Source organism: Vulpes lagopus, chromosome 2 (genome assembly GCF_018345385.1).
Source record: "Vulpes lagopus strain Blue_001 chromosome 2, ASM1834538v1, whole genome shotgun sequence".
In the NCBI taxonomy this organism is placed as follows: Eukaryota; Metazoa; Chordata; class Mammalia; order Carnivora; family Canidae; genus Vulpes; species Vulpes lagopus.
Window position 1 is genome coordinate 39,931,067 of NC_054825.1, and position 26,750 is coordinate 39,957,816.

The 26,750-nt window shown below is 40.5% G+C and overlaps 1 protein-coding gene across 2 annotated transcripts in view; it reads left to right on the plus strand.

Annotated features, from left to right (window-relative positions):
• The window catches only part of ERCC6 (ERCC excision repair 6, chromatin remodeling factor), a 71,470-nt gene that overhangs the window by 38,768 nt on the left and 5,952 nt on the right, over positions 1-26,750 (plus strand). For both annotated transcript variants that reach the window (XM_041742791.1, XM_041742792.1), the window contains 9 exons: positions 3,300-3,435; positions 13,313-13,483; positions 13,919-14,095; positions 18,256-18,372; positions 22,136-22,231; positions 24,037-24,249; positions 24,688-24,798; positions 25,221-25,340; positions 25,849-25,943. In XM_041742791.1, the coding sequence (XP_041598725.1) occupies positions 3,300-3,435; positions 13,313-13,483; positions 13,919-14,095; positions 18,256-18,372; positions 22,136-22,231; positions 24,037-24,249; positions 24,688-24,798; positions 25,221-25,340; positions 25,849-25,943 (1,236 nt within the window). The remainder of the gene's footprint in view (positions 1-3,299; positions 3,436-13,312; positions 13,484-13,918; positions 14,096-18,255; positions 18,373-22,135; positions 22,232-24,036; positions 24,250-24,687; positions 24,799-25,220; positions 25,341-25,848; positions 25,944-26,750) is intronic.

Consider the following 26,750-nt stretch of genomic DNA (forward strand, 5'->3'; position numbering starts at 1 on the left):
TTTAACATTTCAGTATATTTTCTAACCTTTAAGAAAATGTTTTCATTTAATGAAGCCAATATTCATTAATTACATCCTGTGCTAGGCGTTTGAAGAAGAGGCCTATCTTCAAGGAGCTTAGGAGGGATCTGTTCCAATATAAATAATACATGTTATGGTAGGGTTAGTATGGGGTCCTAACTAGGATTGCTATACCAAGGAAGGATCATTACCCATCTGGGGAGATAAAGGAAGACTGTAAAAGAAGTCCAGAGCTAAAGCACAGGTAGATGGCAGCTAGGATAAGAGGGTAAGAAGGGGAATGCCTGGGTGGCTAGGCAGTTTAGTGCCTGCCTTTGGCCCAAGGCGTGATCCTGGAGTCCCAGGATCGAGTCCCACATCAGGCTCCCTGCATGGAGCCTGCTTCTCCCTCTGCCTGTGTCTCTGCCTCTCTCTCTTTCTGTGTCTCTCATGAATAAATAAATAAAATCTTAAAAAAAAAAAAAAAAGAGGGTAAGAAGGGACAAGGGGGATGTGGAGAGATCAGAGGAACGTGCACTTTGTAGGAACTGAAGATAGTGCTGGCAGGTGGTGTGCCGAACCACAAAGGCTGATGCTGGAGTGGGGGCAGTGAGGGAGATGAGGCCGAGGAGGTGAGCAGAGGGCAGTCCTTATGGTCTCCTAGGCCAGCTTAAGGTGTGTAGATTATTCAAGAGCAGTGGGCAAATGTTAAAGTCTTTCAAGCAAAGGGATGAGATATTCAGATTTTGCTTTTTTGAAATGTCTCTGCTAAAAAGTGCAGCAACTTTGGTGAGGTGATAGTGGCCAAAACTGGAGTATCAATAGTGTAGATGGAGAGCCAGGGTGCCTTTCAGAGGAGGTAGACATGACATGAACTCACTGTAGGTTGGGTATGGTAGAGAACAAGAGGGACAGATCAGTGATGAAGCATGGATTTCTAATTTGGGCACCTGGATAGTGGGTGACAGTTCTTTCTATTGGATTTGTAAACATGGGAGGAGGGCAAGGTGGGGGAGGATGATGTGTGGTGCTGTGGGAGCATTTAAGTGGAGAGACCAGCCAGCAATTAGACATCCATGCATGTGATACTTTGGAGTTCAGGAAAGAAATATGGACTGAAGACCTAGATTTGGTGTCATCAGTGTAGAGGGAGTAATTACAACCATGGGAATTAATGAGATAGCATAAGGAAAGTATGTGCAGTGTACATCTAGCTTCAGATATTCAGCATCGTTCTTGGGCAGAAAAAGGTGAGGGAGGGAGGAAGAGTGGCCGTGATTCTGCCTCAGAATGAGTGACAGGTAAGGCCTCAACATCCTTAGTCAGCCTTGGCTCCAAGCTGCCTCCTGGAGCGCGAGCTGAGTGTGAGTCTAGTGCTGAAGAGATTCCCATAGTTTGACTTTGGCTTGATTTTCATTTTGTGCACCAACTGGCGCCCGATTCCCAGCAGGACGGAGGATGAAGTAGACACAGTGGTGAGAGTCTTGATGTCGTAGGGTGTGGACTCCTAGGCACAGGCAAAAGTTAGACGAGAAAAGGGATACTTGTTCTACTGTAATGGGAGGAAGGAGGGCAGGGTGGTACACATTCAGTCAGTACCCTGGTGTGCAATGTATCAAGATATTTGGGCTGCAAGTAGGCAAAACTTACTTTGAGTCATGTTCACAATATACGTGATACACTTAGGAATACAGAGGAGGTGGGCAGTAGACACAGTGTGATCCGCAGCTCAGTGATGTCGTCAGGGACCCAGCGACTTCAGTTTTCTCCTAAGGTCAGTTCTCCTTGTAGTCATAAGATCTCCTTGCCCTGTAGCCCATCTGCCCAGCAGGTGCTGGGCTATATTTCCTTGTTCATATGTGGTAGGAGAGACTGAAAGAGAAAACCCGCCCCCAGCCTAGAATGGAAATCCTTCCTTACACTGAGCAAACCAGTCTTACCAGGCCCTGAGTGGAAGTGTAAGCAACGCTGAGTGGTACTGTGTGCTGACAGCTGTGCATGAGCCTGGGTTCCTGCTTCTCCTGTCTTGCCACAGCCACACAATGGTCAGAGTCCCATCAAGTATATGTATGGGAAGCTAGAGGGGACACCCGCACAAAATCGTGGTTCTGTTAGGAAGGAGAGAGGGAGAGATGAATGTTGATGAAGTGGCCACCATGACCAATCTACTGGCTCTCTATGTGAAAGTGAGTTGGAGTGAATGCATAAGTCATTTTGTTTTTTAAAAGACTTCTTACGAGCATTTTTCCAGGTTTTTAAATATTCTTCATGTGACTTTAATGGTTCTGTGTTATTCTATCTTACTTAACAAGCCCTTGTAATATTTGTTGGTATGGCACTGTTCTGAGCACTTTAAAGGTATTAACTGAATAAATCTTCATTTAACCCTATGTGATCAGTACGATTATTACTCCTCTTTCAAAATTAAGAAACTGAGGTTCAGAAAGGTTTTACTTAACCTGTGCCCAAGATCATGCAGTTAATGTGTGCAGAGCTGGAGTTCAGACCCAGGCAGTGCTCCTAATGACTAGCTTGTGCTGAATTAAAGAAATGGAATGGTTTGTTCATCCCTTGTCTTAATGGATGTTTAGGTGGCGCCCATGTTTTCCACAGTGCAGATAATGCTCCAGTGGGTATCCCGGTATATAAATGTGTCTTTGGGAGTGCTGTTAAGGTTCTCGCTGGGTAGTGCTTTGTGCTCCTTGTCGTGCTCTGCTGCTTTCCCCAAGAACAGTGCAGCTGCACTCTTGGCATGGGCTTTCTAGGGGAAGTGGTCACTGTCATGGCCCTCCATTTGAGTGTTTATCACATGGAGAAGTGAGCAGCACAGTATTATGAAAGCAGACTGCAATGGTCAGGAGACAGACTGTAGGTGTTGTTGGCATCTACTGGTATCCATGTTGCCATGGGCATGCCAACCCTTCAACCCCTGAGCACTGCAGCATTTCTTCCCAGGGCTGGGAGGTTGACTGAAATCTTGTGGGCAAAAACTTGTAAGATTCTCTTGTGTTTGAAGAGATACATAACGTCTCCTCTCACCTGAAATAGAAGAGGAAATGAAAGTATTTTTGTTACGTAATTTTTGTTTTACTTATTTATTTTTTACTTAATTCTAGATTTCACTTACTAGGTGTTAATCTCACTAGCTTTTTCTTTAAAGAAAATATCAATGAATTTCTATAGCTCAGCTCTTCTTTTTAAAACTGTTATCTATTTGTTTCCTTTTTTGTCTTTGGTGGTTAATCATCCATATGCTGTCATTCATGGTTGTGTTTTCTTCTTGGATGTTTTGGGTGCAGGTTCAAGGGATTGGGTCCGACTATAATTGTCTGTCCAACGACAGTGATGCATCAGTGGGTGAAGGAATTTCACACCTGGTGGCCTCCGTTCAGAGTGGCAATTCTACATGAAACTGGCTCCTCTACACAGAAAAAGGTGACACTACAATACTTCAGTACCAGTTAGTTTGCTTGGTTTTAAACTTCTTTTACATATTTGTTTTTCCTTTGATCCATGTATTGCTCAAATGTATGTTCCTGTATTTCTTTTGTGCATTTACTTACTGTTACTGGTTTAATTTAGAGTTCTGTATTTTCAAAACAATTATGAATATAGGCTTTATCATTCTAACTGTTCATAGTGTTGTTAAGACATGTTTGTTGTCCAGCAAAACACAACTGGGCACTGACAGGGCACCACAAGCCTGATAGCATGATTGGGACCATACACGGGAGGCTTATTTAATAGTTAGCTAGTGGGATTCGGGCTTTTAGTGGCTTTCCACAGTTTTAAGAAAGTGTAATGTAATAACTCCTCATTGGCAAATGCATTTGTTAACATGCTTTTCAGCATATTTTTAATGAACAAAGAATAACCGGCCCTTTTGAGAATTTCCTAATTTGTGTTGTTGCTTTTTAGTTAAATTGCTTTGTGTTCTCTGAATCCTTAGCTAACATGTAAGCATAATCACTGTATTTTGAGAGTTGAATTTCTTCACTCATTTGTAGTTTTAGTCACATTATTAAAGTTTATTTGTGCTCAAATGGGTAGCATAGAGAGCTTGTATTATGCTTTTTTAGTTCTCAGCTCTGACCATCTAGACTGTAAGCAGTGTAAAGTGCTCCATAAGCATTTGCTGAGTAGCTACTAATTACACATCTTCACCTTGGGTTTGCAGGTTACTTTATTGACACGAAGTGGCAGTTATGAGTTCTTCCTTTCCCAAGTCTTTGTAGCTTTTGAGTGAACTCTTCTGTACCCCCAGGAGAGCAGTGCACCCAAAAGAGCAGCTGAGTATTTGCCTCACAGAGTTAGACACATGTGAGCCCCTAAACTCCATTGTCTCTTCAGTTTTGCCCAGTACCCCTTTCCTCCAAACTCCTATTTTGTTCAGGATCATGAGTAGGTGGAGCTTTTGACAGAAGTGAATCAGGAGTATATACAATTTGGTAGCTCAGTTTTGGTGAGATGGAATCTTGCTATACTAGCTGCTGTTAAAACCAACTGACTTTGCCCTAATTTTAAATGATAAATGGAAAACTGAGTTAAAATAATTAATGAAGGAGGGTTAATGCCATGATCAAAACAAAACAGCATGAAGATAACCATTTAGATTGTTATCAAACTAAGTTGTCATAACTATCTTTTTGTCACCCGTATAAAACGTTGTTGCCTTCATTCATTTCCATCTCTCTTGACATTTCTTGGTGTTTTGTATTACAAAATCCTGCAGGATTCATTAGTGGATGTTTCTCTTTAAAAGGTATATTTTCAAAAAATAAAAAAAAAAGGAAAAGAAAAGGCACATTTTCCGTATGTTCCTCTTTATCCTTTTATTTTCTTTGGGGTTACTGAAGGGTGTATACTCACTTGCACCTTTATCATAGCTTATCTGCATTTCCGCTTTTATTATAACCTGAAGAACTATCTTCGTGTAAATGAAATATCTCTGTTGGTGAGACTTGCTTCCTTGTTTGGAGGGCAGAACTTTAGAGAATAGATACTTCACTTTTGTTTGCAGTGATTCCATCTTCTGAGGTGGTTTTGCACATGCAAACACATGCATACATGTGATTGTTCATAATTTTTCTGGTGCTTTACCATTTACCAAGGGCCTTAACTTGTTTCTTATTTAACTTTTGAGGAAAAGCAGTAGACTTGTGTTCTTCCTTTGACCCTTAACTCTACCATTTCTTTTCCATTATAAAGTATCCCAGATCTCTAAAGTTGTAAGTTGTTATGCAAACAACCAAAAAGATGTTTGTTTGCATCTTACAAACCATACTCTTGACTTAGAAACATAGTTTATTATTTATTATTGTTAGTATCTGTTTATTATTTGTATTGAGGACACATTGAAAATACATTAAATCCTTTGCACAGACCTTGTTAGTAACACTTCCAAGATCAGAACTCTAGCTGCTGGATTCAAATACCTTTGCTCCTTTATTTTAATATTTGTTCGTGAAGATCTTCATCACCACCCCATGCGTACCTGTTGATTTGCAGATAATGTGTTAGATTGCAGTAGAGTTCGTTTTTTAATCGTAGTTCAAACATTCTGTCAGTGCTGGTCCCTAAGCCAGCATCTAATTTCTGACTTCCTTTTTTTTCTTATCAGCTAAGATTCTTTTTCTTCATGGGGGAGCTTTCTGTGCCCACTAGCCTGTCCAGATAATGGTGCTCTGGCATAAGGGACATTCAGTGCTAGAGCAAATATGGAAGCGAATTTCTCTTTAGAAAACTTAAAAGTAGAGTGCTTGGCTGGCTTAGTTGATTGAGCATTTGCCTTCAGCTTGGTCACAATCTCGGGGTCCTGGGATCAAGCCCCATCCCATGTCTGGCTTCCAGCTCACTGGGGAGTCTGCGTCTCCCTCTGCCCCTCCTTCCTGCTTGTGCGTGCATGCTCTCTCTCTCTCTCAATAAATAAATAAATAAATAAACAAACAAATAAATAAAATCTTAAAAAAGAAAACTTGAAAGTAATTCAAGAGTTGTTCTGCTTATTCAAATAGATTGTCTTTGTCGTAGCTGATATGACATACAATTTTGAAAATTAAAAAAATCTTCACTTAGAGCACAGACATCAGATGATCAATTTCTGAATGGAACACATCTGTCATTCTTCTTCCTTGTGTTGCCTTTTTGCTTCCCACCTCTCTCGCATGTGACCCTGTATTATCTTTGTTAATACTCTTTGATTGACAGCATAATTTAGAATTACCAAATGCAAACCCAGTGACCATGCAGAAATATATGTGGCTAGTTTTTTCAACCCAAACAATCAAGTCAGATAAAGACATTTTCAGTCTTCTGGATCTCCTCTTAATGGTCAATTGAAATCTCATTTCATGGGAATCTAAGATTTTCCTTTTCTCATTATGTTTTGTGATCCCTTTTTTATAACATAGAGAAATTTGCTACATGAATTGATTAACACACATTTGTTGAGTAACCATAAACATGACATTGCATTTGAGGCTGTTAAGTCTCCGAAAAAATGGATGTGATGTTTTTAACTGACCTTGAAAAGCTAACCATTTTCTTGGGGAGAGAAAATATTTGTAAAGATAATAAAAGGCAGTTTTGTGATACTTATCCCATAACTCACAGTGGATGGTGGCATCTTTAGCACTGTTATGAAGTTTATTTAATTATTAAGGACACTTTACTTAGTTTGTTAGAAGTTGTTTTAATGAGAAATTTCTTGCTTATATTCTGAAACAGTTTTCACTTTGTCTCTCCCACCTTTTCTTGCTGTATCGTACAGATACAGTAATTCTGTGGAATATTTTTGGTAATTCAAAGAGTTTTATTTTATCTCATTTTGACAAACTTGGGGCGTTTAGAGGCGTGAGTAGGAAATACAACAATAGCTTAAAGGTTCCAAAGCATAGGTTTTGTCATTACCAGACCAAGGTTTGAATCTTGGATTTGCCATTTTACAGCTTTGTGACCTTGGGCAAGTCACTTAGCTTCTGTGAATCTAGTTTGATCTCCTAAAAAAATGAGTATTTTTTGGTAGTTTTGTTAATTGTTGGGGTAATAGGTGTGCATGAGAAGTGTATTGTCGTCCTTGGCCTGTAACATTTACTCAGGTAGTTCCTGCTGTTAGCAACAAAGAATGCTGTAGACCTATTCTCAGTAGGCAAAAGAAAGGATGCTCTGGTATTTCTGACTCAGTATAAATACTTTCTAGGTCAAAGGTTCACACTTGCTTTATCAAATATGTTCGTGGGCATTTACGTCTAGACCTTTTTTCTCACAGTCAGATGCATTTGGCCCCAGGTGGAAACAATGAAATAGCATGTTAAAATTCTTTTTGTGAAACACAAGGTGTGATTAAAGAAAAAAACACAGGAAAACATGGCTGCTTGATGAAACTGCCATTATGAGTTCTTTAAAAATACCTGTTTTCTAGAACACTAGAGTCAAAGGACTTGGCTTTTTAAAGAGCTGGAAGGGAGTCAGGTAAAAACATAACAAATAAAAGTAGAAAAGGGCCACATGGTCCCTCAAGCATCCTAAATATTTCAGACCCGTTCCAAGTACACAAATTATAACACAAAGTGATATAATTCCTATTAACTTTAGAGACGGTGTATACACCTGATACAAGAAATGATAGATGTTGTGTTTGTTCTGTGAGGTATATTGTAAAATTATGTTGCTGGAGCCCTTTTTTTCTTCATTGTCAGCACAAATCCTTGTTTATTAAAGATTTAGCTTGAAGGAAATTTTAATTAATTACAGGTGCAGTAAATCCTGCCTGGGAAGCTGCCGTGCTGTGTTTACCGTGAATGGCCTTCATGTGCCTGTGCTCCTCTCCACTCTCCCTGCTGCCTGACAGTGTGATTTATGGCTGTTGTTTTCTACCAGTCCACTGTTTGCCCTCTAGGAGGGATTGGTCTCCTGAGCCCCCATAATAACAGCAGCACTTTCACAGACATCTTTTAATGACAACAGCACTGCATTCAGTAAGTCAGGCTAATTGCAGATGTACCCTATTAATTGCAAAAACTAGGAGAGGTTACATATTTTACAAGCTTTTAATTTGAAACCGCCCGAGATGATTTGTCTTAAGTATTTGGATAGAGATGTCCATAATCAACAATTCACCATTATTGAAACTAGTCTAGGCAGTTACAGAATTCTGAGATTGAATCAGGTGAAAACAAAGTCTTAGATGGTGTTTTTGCCCAGTGGCTGTTAAGTGGAAGTTAATTTTCAATAGAGATGCTTGAAAAAAAATTCTTAGTCTTATAAAAGTATCTTTTTGATTCTTATTCATCATCTTCCATCTGTCTGAATATGGTAGAAATGGTTCAACATTACAGAATTTTCCAAGTAAACTTCAGTCCTTAAACATGGAAAAGAAGTTGAATTTGGCGCCAGTGGTGTGTTTGTGAGGTTTGGCATCTCGTTTGTTCAGGTGTGGTGAAGTGACATCCAGAATCCAGGTCAGGATGGCATTCTTTGGGGGGTTTCAGGGAATGGCCAATGGCGAGTCTGTGCATCCAGCAGTTACCGGAGTTCCAGGGTCCTGAGCAGGTGGACCCACATTTGCAGGGCTTGGCTGTCACCCAGTAGACATTTTATACATGTGGATGGTAATTTGACCTCTGCTGGTTTTGAAGCCCCAAGCATTTGTAGTTGTTTTCATCCCCCTCTTCTCTCTGTGCATGCGTAGAGCTCCAGGCCTAGAGGACAGTTGGGCTCGGACATTCTTGGTTTTGGTCTGCTGCCCTCTCGGGTCTTCTAATAACCACTGTGTTCCTGGAGGAGAAAATAAGGTAGAGTTGTGGCGGCTGCCTGTCCACGGGCTCCATGGAAAACTTAGATGCAGGGGAGCTATTAGCATCAGCTCTGGCTTCTGAAAGTCACGGGACCTGCAGGATGAGGCATTCAGGGTGGAGCAGTGCATCTTGAGACAACTTGCTTTTCTTCTTGGGCACTAGTAGCTGTGGCAGGGCTGGTGGTGGTAGAGTAACAGTGTAGTCAGGGTGAAGCAGAGGGAAGGGAGTCCCAGGAGAAACCTACGTGTGTTTGTAAAGCTGGGAGCCCTGAGGTTTTTACTCTGCATTCACCATAAAGTACGGAGTTGGGAAATGGTTAGTCAGGTATGCTCTTCAGTGTAGTACTGTGCAGATATTGAAAACTGACTAGGAGGATGGCGAAGTAGTAGTCATAATAATAATAATACAGCTCTTCCATTGAACCTTTAATACCTGCCAGGTACTATAGTTGTTCTCTAAAGCAGTTTTATGAACTTGGAAGTTTTGAGTGTAGTATGACATGAGAAAGTCTTTTTTCTCTCTTCGTTCTTCTCTTTCAAAATTTTTTGGCTCTTGTCATACCCTTTTATACTCTGTTGAATTAAATATTCCAATCCTAGTTTATTAACATATTAAAATCACTTTTGAAGATGTTGAATTTTATAAAATTTTTATAATTATGATTATATGAATTATTGCATTAGGTTTCCTGATATTTTGCTATTCTTATATTCCTGTGATGAGCCTTATTAGGTTGATATAATATATGGCTAGGTTTTATTAGTAATAGGTCTCTAGTAGGGAGTACATGCGTAAGTGTGTTGCATCTGTTACTTTGGAAAACAGGGTTTTGCTAGCCTTATAGTCATGAAGTGAAATACATCCTGTCTTTTCCTGCATTTTGGAATAGTTTAAACAATAGAATGGATTCCTGTATTGCTCAGGAAACCCTTTGGGTCTGGTTGGCTTTTGGTGAGAAGAGCATACCATCTTCTTCAAGTTCTTTAGTAATTGGTCTGATAAGTTTGTCTCATTTTTCTTGGGTTCATTTTGGTGCTTTATTTTTTAAACAGTTGTCCTGTGTCCAAATGTTCAGGCTTTTGGCTCACTGGTGGTAGTTGTGAGAATATACATTTGTGTATTGTCTACATCTGGGTTGTGCTCTTTTTGACATTCTCATGCTGTGTGTCTGATTCTGTGCTTACAGAGGTTTGTGTGTTTTGGTTTGGTTTTTGCAGTGAGGTGGTTTGTTTTTTGCTTTTTCAGTTCTACCAGCTTTGTGGGTTTTTTTTTTTTTATGGTCCACTAAATTTTGTTTTTGTCTTATTCTCTCATTTTCCTTTTTTAGCAGATTGCATTTACTGATCACTCAGTTTGATTTTAGCCTCAGTGGTGTGTAAAGAATGAGTATTCTTTGTGAAACTTTGCTGATAGCTATTAAAAAAGGAGCTCATGGATGGTGGTGCTCACATCCATTTGTATCTTAATTTTTGACCTTTGTTTTCCTTAATCTTATTTTCTCTGTACTGGTTTGTCACACTCTGGCAGGCGGTAGATGTCTTGCTTCTTAGCACAGCTCTGAGGGCTTTGCACCCCTGGTTTGTTGTGGGGCTTGTTGGTAGGTAAAGGTGCATGGCTTCTCCTCCTGTGTCTGTTATCTCATTTAAGATATAAAATATTCCTCTTTTCTTCTCTTCAGTTCCTCTTGTCTGATATTTGTATTTCTAGTCCTGCCCTGTTTCTGTTCTCATTTCTTGGGTAATTCCCATATTTTCACCTTTCAGTGCCAGTCTTGTTTGGATCCAAGAGTCTGGCCATGTGTACCCACTGGAAAGTTACGCTGCTAATAACCCACTATCATTGTGGAGACTCTTGGTACATTTAGTCTGAAACCAGCTCTCATATTTTCTGTTTATTGTATTTTCTCTTTTCTTGATTTTTTTTCTATTTTCTATTACTTTTTTCCCCTAGAGTGGTTTTGATAATACTACAGTCTTTTTTTTTTTTTTTTTTTTACAGTCTATTTCTTGTCTCCTATTTACGTTGAAGTAGCAGCTATGGATCAGTAGACAGGCTTGTTTTTCACCAATCCATCCTGTTTCTCTTTCACAGGGTTGTTCACATTTTCTTTTTCTGGTTTTTAAAAAAGCGAACATGGACAGCCCCAGTGGCTCAGCAGTTTAGCGCCGCCTTCGGCCCAGGGTGTGATCCGGAGACCCGGGATCAAGTCCCACATCAGGCTCTCTGCATGGAACCTGCTTCTCCCTCTGCCTGTGTCTCTGCCTCTCTCTGTGTCTCTCGTGAATAAGTAAATAAATAAATAATAAATAAATAAATAAATAAATAAATAAATAAATAAATAAGCAAGCAAGTGGATGGTATCTGTCACCTGTGCTCTTTGGACAGGGCGGGATTTAATATAAAAGTACACTTTTATTTTCTCCTGTTCTTGCTCTAGGTTTTGTTAAACTAAACAGGAATTATAGTGACACTTAAAAATATATCTGTTTTTATATTTTATATTTATTCTTAATGGTTTAATTAATATTTAAAACAATGTTTTAATATTTGCTTGCTGTTTTAATACAGGTTTCCCTGCTATCCAAAAGTAGAGCATTCCTATAAAACCTTTCATACACTGAAATGGCTTCAAGTAAAGAAGTACTTACTGTTAGTTTATATGGAAAAGTTTTTTAGCATTCCTAGACCCAAATAATAATCTCTCTTAGGCTTTTCTGATACCTTAGGGCACATCTTGCTAACATGCACAAAATAAATCAGGATAATGCACAGATGCTTCACAGACCCAGTTCAAAGCTGCAGCGCTTGCTGCCCAGATGCCAAGTGTAGTTCCTGGGGAAGAAGCTTGGTGGCACCACTCTCATGCTGGGGGGGTGCTGCCTCTGTAATGGCTCTCTTCGAAACAAAGACTGAACGCTATTTTTGCTTTTACCTTTCTTCATAAAAGAGTAAATCCTCTTTGGCTTTCTTTTGGTTGGCAAAAACAAATACTAATGTGGGTCTTCCCGTAAAAGTGAAGTGGCCTAACTGAACTTTGGAAAAGCAGAAGATACCTATAATTTATTTTAAGAACTTATGTACATATTACATGTAATTTTCCCTTAATTTCTTTTTTCTTTCGCTGTTAAGTATGAGGCAGTGATGCCTAATATTTAGTTAAGACTAGCTTTGGAGTTGGCTACCTGTCTACATTCAGATCATGACTCCATCCCTTACCAGCTCTGTGACCTGGTATATTATTACAGTTTCCTCCTCAGTAAGAAGGACCTCTGTCCTTTTTCAGGGAGCTACTAGGAGTGCTCTCTCTGTGATGAGCATTCTGAGTCAGGGAGTGCTGCTGTCTACTGTTCTGCAGCATGCTGTGTGTTCCAGAGACACTTTCTTCTGCCCTTGGACAAGGATGGTGTTCTTTCAGTGACCACACCCCTGTACTTGCTGGATATATAGCATTCTGTAACTAGCCTATCTCTTGCTGGTTTATTTTCTGTTTTTTGCCTGTCTAGAGGTGGAATTTATTTTTTCTCTCAAGCATGATTGCTGGTTTGGATCAGTGTAGAACTCCAGGGTCAAAGCTTTTCCCCTAGAATTATGGAAAGATTCTCTCTTTGCTTTCTGACAATTTTAGTGTAATAGAAGAGATGTCCAACTCGTCTGGAGTCTTTTTCCTCGGAAGGGAATCTTTTCTTCTTCTGTTTTGTTCTGACTAGAAGCTGCAGCATTTTCTTTACTTTGGGAATTCTAGTAGGTATATGCCTAGGGCTTGGTGTCTTTTCAGTGTTTCTGCCTGACACTTCATTACATTTTGCTCTATACACTCTTGTTTCTCCTCAGAACTTTTTTCTGTCTTTAAAAAAAAAATTGCTTTTATATCTTTTTCTATTCTTTCCTCTTGGAATTAGTGTTCTGCATCGATAGAGTACCCAGATTTGTCTTTCTTGTCTCCCTGGCTTTTCTCTCATTTTCTTTTCTGGTTTAAAAATAATCACTTCCCAGGCAGCCCCCGTGGCTCAGTGGTTTAGCGCCGCCTTCAGCCCAGGGCGTGGTCCTGGAGACCCAGGCTCGAGTTCCAAACAGGGAGCCTGCTTCTCCCTCTATGTCTCTGACTCTGTGTGTGATTCATGAATAAATAAATAAAAATCTAAAAAAAAAAAAAAATCACTTCCCATATATCTTGTTATTTTAAGGTTAACAAGAATTGACACAGGTTATTTTAGAAAGATAAATATTGGATAAGTGTTTACATATTATAACTTTTTCTGGTTTTCTTTTGAGGTTCCCCCTGCCTTTAACAGTAGATACTGTAGTCCGTGTTTACCAGTTACAGATTAATGAAACATAAAGTGAACTTCCAGTGCTGATAGTGTAGACTTGTAATTTTATGTATTATGTTTGTATACGTATCTTAAAAATGCATTACATTATATCATTGAAAGATTGCCGTTTAAAGAATTCTGCTCATTTAGTTCATTTAAATGAACTTCTTTAAAACTGCCTTTACTATTTTATCATGATTTTAGGAGAAACTAATTCGAGATATTGCTCATTGTCATGGCATTTTGATCACTTCTTACTCTTACATTCGGCTGATGCAAGATGACATTAGCAGGCATGACTGGCACTATGTGATCTTGGACGAGGGACACAAAATTCGAAATCCAAATGCTGCTGTCACCCTTGCTTGCAAACAGGTATGGCCTTTTGTAACAAGGGAGATTTCCACGTGGAAAATGATACTTGAGAATAAACTCTGCTTTTAGTAACACATTTACTGATTCTTGTGCCTTTGCATAAGGAGTTTGAAATACATCTTAATGCAGAAAGTTCTTTACTCTTGTACATAATCATGGTTTTAAAAATTCTGATTGTTCGCATTACTGTCTCTCTAGAGATCAATTGTTAGAATGTAACCAAATCCAACTCTGAATCCTAGTATTCAGTTTGAACAAGAAAAATCCTTCCCTATTTGTCTTTTCTATGTAAAATGTCTACATTTTGGACATGACTAAAACAACATGTAAAAGTGTTAAATAACAAGATTGCATGGGAATATTTTGGCTTAGGGATGGTGATCATCTCTTGAAAAGTGAATTTAATAAAAAAAGTGTTTTCTTTCCTCCAAATAGTTCCGTACCCCTCATCGCATCATCTTGTCTGGCTCACCAATGCAAAATAACCTCCGGGAGCTGTGGTCGCTCTTTGACTTCATCTTCCCAGGAAAATTAGGCACATTGCCCGTGTTCATGGAGCAGTTCTCAGTCCCCATTACCATGGGGGGATATTCAAATGCCTCCCCAGTACAGGTAACGTATTAGGCAGGTAACACTTTTAGGCATTTTAATATTTAAAGTGTTCCTACTAAATACTATACTTTGTAGCCAGGTCATTTATAATATAAGGGAAATTGCCAAACTTGTAAACTGGTATTTGCCCAATGTCACAAAATTATTTTTGCTGAACAGCTCATATTTTTCCAGATGATTTTTAAAAAAATCATGTGTAGCATTCAAAAGCAGTCAGAAATTATGAAACAAGAATGAATCAGTTCTGGACACTATATAATTTAGTGTATCTTATAAGATTGTATAAAAACTTAGAAAAGGGGAAACTAGGGAAGATGGAGTTGTTCAGAGAGGACTTAATGCAACACTTGTGTCCCTTCACCTGATTCTGGGAAAACAGGTCAAGAAGAGCGGGGGCATTCTAGATTAGGGCAGCAGTGTGAACATAGCCATGTTGTGTGGCCACGGGCAGTGAAGAAACATGCCTGATTTATTACTAGAGATGCTTGTAGGGTAGCAGGGAAGGTACAGATGCCAGAAACAGGGGTCTTGAAAGGGAGGCAGAGGCTCTTAGGCAGCTGAGCAGGAGGCTGCAAGAGGGTTGCTCTCGGAGGGTCACTCAGGCTGCAGGTGGTGATGGGATAGAGGCTGGCTTTGAGACACCTGCAGGAATTGTTAGGGGTGAGGGTGATGAAGACCTGGACCCAGACTTGGGTAGTGGCTCTGAGAAAGAGGATAGAGAGAAAAAGTTCCAAGTGGGGTCTTTTTTGGCAGAACAAACAAGATGTGGGGGCTGATAAGATAAAGGAAGTGGGGTGGAGGTGGTGAGCTTGTTAGAGCTGAGTCCTGAGGTTTTAGACCTGGGTGACTGGCAGAAAGCAGTTGTGTCACAGACAGGAACATCAGGAGGCTGACCTGAGGGCAGTTTGTGGCATTTGGAAGCAGGCCTCAGCCTTGGTGAGGGGCATAGCCCTCAGACGGGGCCTGTGCCTGCCAGGTCATGACCAACTCAGAAATAAAGCCATCCACCAAGAGAAACATTTCCATGTTTACAAATATTTAATGAAAGAATTTTAAAATTAGGGGATTATCAAAAAGCATTTTAAAAGCTTTTACATTTTGAGGTAGAATGATTTGTAACTAACTTTTATATAAGCCTCTTCCTCCACTGAATTCCCACTGTCCTTCATTTATACCAGTCTTGGAGAAATTTTTATTTTGAACTAGTTTTACCTTAACAGAAAGTTGCACGAATTAGAAAAAGAACTCCCATACTCTTCCCTAGATTCACCAGGTGTTAGCCTTTGCTGACATTTGCTGCATTGGCTTTATCTTCCCTTCCCTCCCTCTTCTTTCCTCACTCTTTGCATGTGCACACAGATTTAGACTGTTTTTCGGGCATCATTGGAGAGCAGGTTGTAGACATTCTGTCCCTTTCCTCCCAGCCCTTCAGTGTGTATTTCCTAAGAACAAGGATATCACCCTACCTGACCACATAGAAACATCCAAATCAGGAAGAAGTTGAGCACCAAGGTCTAGTCTCTAGGCATTCATGTTTGCCAGGAGTTCTGGTAGTTGCCCTGTCTCTTTAGTCCTCCTTTAATCTGCAGCAGTTTCTATATTCTTGCTTTGCCTTTCACGACTTTCAGATCTTCCCAAACTACAGGCCTCTTACTTTGTAGGATGTGCCTCGCTTTGGATTTGTCTTCCATGCTCTGTGACTTGTCTTTCTCAGTGCTTCACATCTGGAGGCATAAGCTGTCGGCCTCTCCTTCCTTGGTGGTAATAGTTAGTGGTGTCTGGTTATTTGGGTAAGGTGGTATTTACCAAATTTCTAAATGGTGATATTTACCAGATTTCAAAGTTGACCCCTTCCTTTGGAATTAAAGTCATTTTTAGTGAGAGACTTGGAGACCTTGGAAACATGTTATCTTTCTTCACTGACATCCTTGTTTCAGAAGTCTGCGTACTTACCCATTTTCCCTTTGTAGGTTATAACAGAGCTCTTGTTTTTATATTTGTTTTTTTGTTTAAGTCCATGGTTGCCATAAGTTACTGAATCCCAAGAAGATAGTCTGTCAGCAGATATTTATTATGTCAGGTTGGGACTAAAATGATGGGAGGTGGCTGCCAATCAGAACCTTCCATTGAATAGCATTCCCCCTCTAGTGGGATGATCATAGTACAGGGAAATGAGGACTATGATCAGGGGAGATATTCAATATCAGAGCTTGTGGGAGTCAGGAAAGGCTTCCTAGGGGAGAGATGACTACATGAGGCTGAGGGAGGGTAAGGGGGAAGAACTGTAACCGCCAAGAATGTGGCCTGCTTCTTGGCTTTGCGTGTTAAGCTTAAGGTTTAGAACTGAAAAGAACCTCCCCATTTCTTGCTCAAGGTTATTGAGACTCAGTGGTTTGGTGACTGGCCTAAGGTCCCTCGGCTCTGGGACAGGGACAACTGGGGAGTGGTTATTACTCTGCCTTGTCAGGAATAGGAAGGAAGGACAGGCATGCTCAGCTAGGTTTCCATGGCACTGGGGAGCTGGGAGTGATAGTTAAGAGGAATACAGTTGGGTCCCCACCTTTTGTGTACTCACAGAGAGATAACAAGGCAGATGGGAAGTAAATAGAGGGTCAGCTTTATTGCCCGAAGCACAGGATTGCCTAGGAAAGGGACTGAGAATGTGGCTGGACATCAAGGCTGAAGCTGGTGTTTAGTCTTCCTTACTGTCCCATCCCCAGCTCTTTCTAGAGTTTTAGTTCTTCCTCTGAAGGAGAATTGGGTGTCACATCCCTAGCCACTATGAGCTCTGACCTCTGTGAGTTCACCACAGTGGGCCAGAAACAGGGAGGAGTGGCAGAAGGATCCAGAGAGGTACAGACAGGAGAGAGAGTCGGAAGGGGCAGCCAGGCCACTCATCACCCCAGCCCTGGTTTTCCAGCATTATTGTCCAGCTCACTCGTGCTTCTGGGGGAGAGAAATGTGGGTAGAGGTGGAGATGTAGAGACTTCCCTTAACATACTGTATATATTTTTAGGAAGAATTTAAACAGTGTACTTGCTTCCTTGGTAGGACTGTAAGGTCTTGTTAAATTTTGAAATTTTTCATCTCTATATTACAAACCATAATATGATCATCATCTTAAGGGTATTTTGTCTGAGTGATACGTTTATTAAGTTACCTGTAACTAAAAGTTGTTGATTAATTGAACTTGTTACTCTTTGCTATTCCAAGTAAATCCTGTTTTTTATTTTAAAATGTTTTTTACTATGTTAATTTCTTAACATGGAGTTTTCTCTGTTATGGTCAAGCTCTTTTTATTGTCATTCATTTTGCAGCTAACTTTGTTAAATTTAGATTTTGGTTGTAATTTTTCTTGTTCCATTAAATACTAATTTACTAGGTTGTTAAGCCTATTTAGATTTTTTTAAGTATCAATAATTTATTGAATTCTTTGTTTGCCTTTAAGTGAATTGCAGAGGGAGTGTTTCCTGAGCTATGGGTCTTTGTTTTTCTGCGTACAGTTAATACCCATCTCATGTGGCTATGCTCCATTACAGAACCATATGCTCCATCTCAGGGTAGAGTGACCTTTCATTTCTGGGATCATAGGGCTTTTCTTGAACTTACTCTCCCAAGTCCCCAGTGGGCAGTAATCCCTGCTTATTATCTGGTTGCTCCCATGGCTGCAGCTTTCCCCTAGAGTTAGCTTTTGATCTGCAGTCTTGCAGTGCAGCAGTTCCTTTGTAGCTTTTGGAGAATGCAAGATTATAAACAGATTTATTTGAAAGCCGTTTTTTCCCTAGAGGGTAGTCGAGAACCAAAGAAATCTCTACTTTAGGGTCTAACAGTATAATCATAATCATAATGATAATTGTTATTAAAACAAAGTATGGAGGAGGAATAGGGCACAAAATTACCAGTTCTTTTGTTATACATTTTGGTTAATAAGTTTTTTTTTTTTACTGATGATATCTTATGAAAGATACCACCATCTGGAGTATATGGAACTTATTCTTATTTTTCCAAACCATTTTCTAATTCCCAGCCAATTTTGTATAACCATAGGTCATTAGAGGTGCAAGGTTTAAAATTGTCTTAAACCTTGGAATCAACTGAGAGGTAAGAACAAATGCATCTATCAAACATAAGTAATTGTTTGCCCTTTTCTCTTATTAAAGGTTAAAACTGCTTATAAATGTGCATGTGTCTTACGAGATACCATAAATCCATACCTGCTTCGGAGAATGAAGTCAGATGTCAAAATGAGCCTTTCTTTGCCAGATAAAAATGAACAGGTCTGTAATCCAGGAATTATCAAACCAATCCTAATGTATGGGTGCACCTGTCTGTTTACACGTGCTTTTCACATGCAGAATTGGTGAGGCTAACAGGTGTGGTTGCTGGTGCTACAGGGCAGCTGGTTTATATCTATATATACCTGTCTGTGGCAGGTGAGCCTGCTGTCGCATCTGCCCTGAGCAAGACTCTTCCTTGGTCTATAGGCTTTGATCTTACTCTTATTAACACAGAGATCCCTGCAGCTGCACTTTTGAACTTCTCCATTTTTCGTCAAACCCTCCAACTCATTCATGTTCCGAATCGGGTACCAGTCATGTTCATGGGAGATAGTAGTGAACAGTGCAACTGCTTACTCTCATGGATCTCACATTCATTCTTGAGGAGAGACAGTCATAGACACATATGACACATGGCAAGTAGCAGTAATGTGGAGGAATCAATGAGCAGGGTAAGAGGATATATCAGTTGATAAAGAGATGACTGTGGGCATGTAGGGCCATGGTTTGGGGAAGTGGGCTTCTTATAAGGAATGATGAGAAGTCTCTCTGATAAACAGACATTTGAGCAAAGGCCTAAAGAAGGTAAAGGAAGTGAATCATGGTTGGTTTCAGAAGAAGAGTATTCCAGGTCGATGGAAATGGAAGGTTGTTGGTACCTCCAAGGACCAGCAGGGAAGGCAGTGTGGCCTGAGAGCCCATGGAGGGAGAAGTCAGTAAGGAGGCTAGATCACCAAGGCCTACTGGTCATGGTGAAGACTTCAGATTTTACCGGGAGTGAGGAGGCATTTCATGGAGATACTGAGCCAAGGAGTGATGTCATCTAACCTAAGCTGTAAAAGGGACACCCTTTTAAAGCTTATCGTAGTGTTCTGTTATCTCAACAGATGACTGCACCCTCTTTGCAACATCCAAAAGTAAATACATTGTAGATTCTCAATGGTGAGACTAGAAAGGATCTTGGAGATGTGTCACCAAGGCTGCTTGTATCCCTGTCCCCAACCTCCCTACCCCCAAACCCTTGATCTTCACATTCCCCTTACCAGTCTTCTTTTCCCATCAGTGTCTTGGGCTGCAGTGCTCTTGCTATGTCTGATTCCAGATTCATCTGTTATTGTGCTGTTTTATTTGTCCTTACTCCTGCTTTCATTTCTTTGCTCCACATCCTCATAAATTAGCGCAGCCAGTGTCTGACTGGTTTCCCAGCCGTTGGCACTCTCCACTCCATTCAGTATTGCACAGTGTTACTGGATTAGTTTTCCAAGGCTCATCTTTCTACTGGCCTGCCTGCATATCCCTCTGCCCATCAAGAATCCTAATTTAGCTCATTTGCACCAATTTATTTTCACTATGGAGTCCCAGAATGACTCTTCTTTGTAATCCATGTAGCAGCCAAGGCAAATGACTTGGAAACAGTTCCTGTTTTCCAAACATGTGCCACTTGTTTTTCCATTAGCATGTCATGTTCCCTCTACCTTGGTCTCCACCCTGCTGCACCCACCCACCCCATCCCCCAGCAAACCCACACACAAAAGTTGTAAGATCCCACTTGACTAGATAGAACTGCTTGGGGATGGGACTTGGTCCTACTCACCTTAAAGTGCTATGTAAGAACTGAAACAGTGATTTGCAGACACTAAGCAGGTGGTGAATAATTAGTTCAGTTAACCTTGTGGTTAACAGAGGAAAGGCTTTTCTCTTTTGCCATTGTATTTAAAAGACTGAAACAAATTTAAGAAATCAAGAGATAGAAATACCCAGGTTCATATTTTCAAAAGATTACTCCAGCAGCATATGAAAGCATTGGGAGAGGAAGGATAACAGAGACAAAGGGATGAGTTAGCTGGTCCTTCCAGAGTCCATGGAGGGGAGGGTAAGCCTGAATTGCAGAGGGTAGTGGGGCTGGCAGGTGCTTCCCAGGTTTCCTGTTTAGATGTTGGGTTGGATCCGTTGCCAGATACTTTAAAAGGACAGAGCATGGAAGAGATAGTTGTGTTTTATTCGGTTCATTTGAAGTGCCCATGGCACATCTGCTTGCCCAAAAGGCAGTTATAAATGGGTCTTGGGTTCTTAGGAGAGTTGTAGGGGGGATGTAGTTGTGACCTCTGATCAGGGAAGGTGTGAAACTTATGAGCAGGGATGAGGTTGCCCAAGGTGCATACATAGAACATGCAGAGAAAAGCTGCAGTGTTGTGGATATGGTTTCAGGAGGGGCTACCTGGGAGGACAGGAGGCCTAGGCAGAAGGGCAGGTGGTAGGGTAGAGGAAGTGGAATCATGAGGCCTAGGGGCTCAGTGTGGCTGGCTGCTAGGAAGTCATTATTGAGCTTGTCCACAGCACTTTCTCAGCAGACATGCCCTCCAGGCTTGTGCTGGGACCAGGAGAGGCTGAAAGCCAAGGATGTGGGGATGATAATTATATGTAATCCTTTCAGGGAGTTCAGCCATCAGTTTTTGAAGAGTCTAAGGTGGTGGATCATTGTTGAGAGGAAGAAGTGAGGGTTTTCAGATCTGGTATGAAAGTCAAGGGTTGTCCTAGATCCAGAACAGGGAGCTAGGTGTTCCCTTGAAAATAAAGGAAAACAAAGTGAGGTGGATAAAGTGCATAAATTTTACGGAGTGAAAATTAGAGGATCATGACTGATAGTTTCAGTTTCTGTTTTTATTTTTGTCTCTTTGTTTTTTAAGATTTTTATTTGTTTGAGACAGTGTGAGAGAGAGTGCATGAGCGGGGGGTCAGGGGAGAGGAAAAAAAAAAAAACGCAGACTCCTCACTGAACAGGGAGCTGTACCTGGGGCCTGATCCCAGGACCCCAGGATCATGACCTGAGCCAAAGGCAGGTATCTAACCCACTGAGACACCTAGCTGTCCCCGTTTGATTGTTTTTAAGTAGAGGTAGAGACAAAGGTGAGTAGGTGCGTGGGTGGCTTGGGGAGAATGAGGAGTGTTGTCACAGCCATTCTGGGTTTATAGAATGCACTGAGCAAGGAGTACATAGAAAATTCCCCTGGAGACCAGGAGCAGGCCACTGCCCAGAGGAGTGGTATTCTCCAGCAGTACTCAGCACTTAGCATAAAGGAACAGAGATGACAGGTGTTTGAGTCATTCTTCATTTGGAAGTCCTCAAGGCAGATGTAGTGAGTGGCAAAGGGATAGCTAAAGGATAAGATCTTGGGTTTATGACTAGCCAAGGAATAGGGTCAAGCCATGAGGTGATGGCAGTGGACATGAAAGAGAGGAGGATTGAGAGGCAGAAGGTCAAGGAACATTCTGGCATGGAGTAACAGACACAGTTGGGTACAGATAGGTCAGGTAAACTTGGGAACCTGTGCTTCAACCTCCAGGAAAGGGAGCAAGTCAGGAGAGGGCAGGGTCCCTGTCAGATGTGCTGAAGTGAAGTGTGGGTGAGGGGCATGGGTGGTGAGTGCTAAGAGGCTAGGATGGAGGAGGGCTTGTGCACCTGGTCCTGAACTTTGTTGTGAGAAGGAAACCAGTCTTCAGGGACTATTGGGATAGTGGGTGGGGACCAGAAGGTGGATGGACAGAAAAAGTGGAGGGGCTGTTGAGAAGGGGTGACTATGTCCTTGTTTAGCTCTGAGATGTAGCACTGTTTTGGCTTTTTAAAATAAGTGGTACATTGTTAAAATTGTATACATTGTGCTTTTTTTGGTTAGAAAGTTTTGTTGATATTTTAATTATTTTATTATTATTATTTTTTAATTCTGTGGAGTTTTTTTTTTTTCTTTGTTCCCCTCCTCCATAGGTCTTATTTTGCCGTCTTACAGAGGAGCAACATAAAGTCTACCAAAATTTTATCGATTCTAAAGAAGTTTACAGAATTCTCAATGGAGACATGCAGGTCAGCTAAATAACAGAAACTGGAGAAATGAATTGTGGAGTCAGGAAGCAGGGGAGGAAAGGAAATTAGTACTAGTCATATTTCACTGGTAACTCTTGGAAACATTTGGGTGTGAACAATCACTTAATTCAAAGCCCTTCCAAAAGTAAGAGAATGCAGTTATATTTGAGCACATGTCTTTTTGCCTGTAGTGCAGCACAGTTACACTTGAACCCCACATCACATGGTTTAGCAGGTCTGTAGCGGTGAGTCCTGCAGGGATGCATGGTCCTATGCAGAATACAGGGAAGTGGCTCTGGACTGCTGGGGTTAGCAGGTGCATGAAGGAAGAATTATTATTATAAATATTTGTGTAAGTAATTAAATTTTAGTTGTTGGCAATACTCAGCAATAGATGTTGGTATGTTCAGTAAGCATATGTAGTAGGTTTATAATCAGCATATACTTTGAAGCTCCATATGAACTATTCAGTTTCTTTGTGCTTCAGGATCCTAAAGTATGAATTGTGATTTATTAGACACACGAAACTTCCTTAGTCTTGGGTCTCTTCTCACTGGAGGTACAGCTGAGTATCAAGCACTATACTCTGAAACACACTCTCCTACTTATACACAGAGGTTGATAAAGAGATGACTGTGAGTAGCATGGCTGCTTGGGTCCCATCGCATCTTTTTCTTCCAATTGAAGTCATTTCAGTTCTAGCCATGGCTTACCATTTCTCTTCATTCTATCTTTGACCTCTATGGGAGGTTCTTAAATCATTCACATTGACTCAGCTCTCCTAAGTCTGCCCTTAACTTATTATCTTCATGCGCCTCCAAGTTGTGAAGCCTTAATTGGTCTAGATTAGCACTGACTTATGGATACAGAATGTAAGCTGCATGTATGATTTTTAAATTGTCCTAATAGTCACATTAGAAAAGGTAAAGAGAAAAACAGGTGAAGTCAATTTTGGCAATGAATTTTATTTAGCCTGATATATTTAAAAATGTTATTTTAATACATAATCAAAAATTTCTAATTATGAATGCGATATTATTACCTCTTAAAAAAACTGTATCTCCAAAATATTTTACATTTGTAACACATCTCAACTTAGATTAGCTCTCTGTGGCTTGGGGCCACTGTACTGGAAGCACAGATCTAGAGGTTGACAGAGGAGTTACAGATGATTCTTGGGGGAATTCTGAAATATTCTTGATTTGTTTAGATTCTTAATTATTTAAGTGTTGTTTGTGAGTTAGAACTACCATACTCTTTGATTATTGGCTTAACTTACGTTTATTCTTTTTCTCCGTGAGCTTTTGTACACATGAACTTGATTTGAGTCACACTTGGGAAGCTGTGAAGGATGCCCTCATGATGGGGTCTGGAGGGCAGGCCCTCCTGGTCTCCTATGCCCTTCTGCTGGGTGAACCATCCTCATATCTTTCCCATTTGTGTATTTCCCATGCAGATGTTTTCTGATATTCTAATGTATAGGTAGATGAAACTTCCACCACTGACTTATGTTAAACTACAGAACTTTTAGTGAGGAGTACTTAGTGTAGTATTTGAATGCATTTGCTAAGTCATCTGCCTGATTTCTCCAAATTTAGATGGGCATTACACTTTATTTAAGATAGAAGATGAGTCATTTTTTTATATGCTGTGAATTTCTTTCTAGTGAGAGAAAAGAAATCATCAGCAATTGAATATGAACAGTAGATGTTTGGTCCCATAGAATGTTTTTGTTTCCAGAGAACTTCCCTTATCAAGAATTTACATGTTATAATCCAAATGCACATAATTCTTTTATACCATAGATTTTCTCTGGACTTGTAGCCCTAAGAAAAATCTGCAACCATCCTGATCTTTTTTCTGGAGGCCCGAAGAATCTCAAAGCTATTCCAGATGACGAAGAAGAAGATCAATTTGGATACTGGAAACGTTCTGGGAAAATGATAGTAGTTGAGTCCTTGTTGAAAATATGGCACAAGCAGGGTCAACGAGTATTGCTATTTTCTCAGTCAAGACAAGTGAGCATACAGACTTTGTAAAGAAACAATTTGATTTTTTAAGACTTATAACCAGTTATTAAGAAAATGGGATATAATCTAAAATTATCATTCTAAAAGCAAATTCACCTGCTGATACTGAAATGGCAGCCTACAAATCTCTTTGGGAGCTTGAAGAGTTGGTGTCCAGAAGCTGACTCTTTTGAAAGGTGTACCATGTGGTTCTAGGGTGTGGGCAAGTATGGATTTGATCTCAGATAGATACCCTGTAAGAATTAATAGTAAGGAAATACCAAAAATACTCTTGTAGTAGTAATATTTATCTGCCTCAAAGCAAGAAGCTCCTTTTAATTTAAACCTATTGGGGAAGGCATGACTATTTAGACAAATGTGGACATACTCACTGGAGGTTTATATTTGATTTTTAAACTGTTATCCCCTATCCTCTCTCCCAAACAGATGTTGGACATACTTGAAGTATTCCTTAGAGCCCAGAAGTATTCTTACCTCAAAATGGATGGTACCACTGCAATAGCTTCAAGACAACCACTGATTACAAGATATAATGAGGTAACAAGTGAATTTAACAGTAAAGTCAAATAGTGCTACTCCATGCAGGGGAAGGAAGAATAGCCTCACCCACCTGTGCCCTGCTTATACTGGGACGGGCAGCAGGTAAAGAGAGACATTCTGCTTTTAACTCTGGGTATTCTTAGATATGTGTGTATGTGTGTGTGTATGTGTATGTGTATGTGTGTGTAAAGAAAGAATGTGTATTCCTTCTTGAAAAGCCAATTCTGAGATATTGCCAATATAATTGGTATTAAAAACAGGAGTTGTGAGATGGGATCTTGACTGACCAGCAGTCTCTAGGACATAACCCATCCTTTGTATCGGGAAGAGGTTTCCATGTGCAGAATATGTAAAGATAGAGGTGAAGAGCTGTAACTAGTCTTAAATGTGCATACCAGATATTGTGCATCTTACTCTAGGACACATCCATATTTGTGTTTCTTCTGACCACCCGGGTGGGTGGCATCGGAGTCAACCTGACAGGGGCTAATAGAGTCATTATCTATGATCCCGACTGGAACCCAAGCACAGATACACAGGTAAAGGAGTGTGTGAGTGACATACAATTGAGTGGCCAGCACTTGGGAGGGGCCTTTGGTGCCCCTGTCCGTTTCTGCATAGGGCTCCCATTTTGGTTGTTGCCTAGGCCTCGGCATGGAGGAAGACCCTGTCTAGCCTCATAGTTGGGAAGAGTCTTTAGCAGTTTATCTGTAGCATTCATCACTACATCTGGGGTACAAAGAAAGTGCATAAAGTACAAATAAACACATTGTTTTTTAGGTAGAGGTGGCTAAATATGTCTTTGTCACCTGCCTGTTTATCTTCCTTAGTACACCTTAGCTATATTTAGTGTCATTAGCTAGAATTTTAGCTTTGGCAAAGAAAGGAAGCAGCCCGCTGTCTCTGTTTCTTTTAGTTGCAGCCCTTGTCATTGGGAAGGGCGCTTGTCCTTGGGAAGAGCGCTTGTCCTTGGGAAGGGCACTTGTCATTGGGAAGGGTGCTTGTCATTGGGAAGGGCACTTGTTGAGATGTATCTCTCTGTCATAGGCCCGGGAGCGAGCATGGAGGATAGGCCAAAAGAAGCAGGTGACGGTGTACAGGCTTCTGACTGCGGGTACCATTGAAGAAAAGATTTACCACCGGTCAGTACAGATGCCTGCCCGCTCTGTGACTGGAGACTGCTGTCCTGGCTGTAGTGTGTGCAGGATGTAGATATAGAAGTATGCCACCAGGATTTTGAGCCAGGAATTTTTAAAATGTATTGCTCTAAAAAAGTATTTTCAGGGATCCCTGGGTGGCGCAGTGGTTTGGCACCTGCCTTTGGCCCGGGGCGTGATCCTGGAGACCCGGGATCGAATCCCACGTCAGGCTCCCTGCATGGAACCTGCTTCTCCCTCTGCCTATGTCTCTGCCTCTCTCTCTCTGTGTGTGTGACTATCATGAATAAATAAATAAAATCTTTAAAAAAAAAGTATTTTCATCTTAGAGCAATAGTTACTATAACTTAAAGGATATATGGGGATTTTGTTGTTTTTGTATTTTTTTTCTTTCTCGTTAAAGTAAATTTATTATTATTGTGAGTTTTTAAAAAATATCTTTGAACCCAATCATTTTTCTACCTTATTAAACATCAAGGACTACTTATGTGTGAACTTCATCTTAATTGTTATTTAAGAGAAATGTATCGTTCACTATAGTGAACCATCTTTTTTTCAGAAAAATTTTAAGAAGTGACAAAGTTGAAATACCTGATGGAATTTTCACATACCATTGCAGCTGTGATCAGCATGGGTAGCCTGGTGATCTTTGGCTCAAATACCCCTGAGCGAGAGGTTGACCAGGATGCCTGTTTCTTTCTCCATCCCTCTGTACAATGTGTAGGTGTTTAGGCGAGGGCCCCTTTAACAGTGGGGTGGAGACACTGCCATCTTCTCTCCATCCTCTGCCGA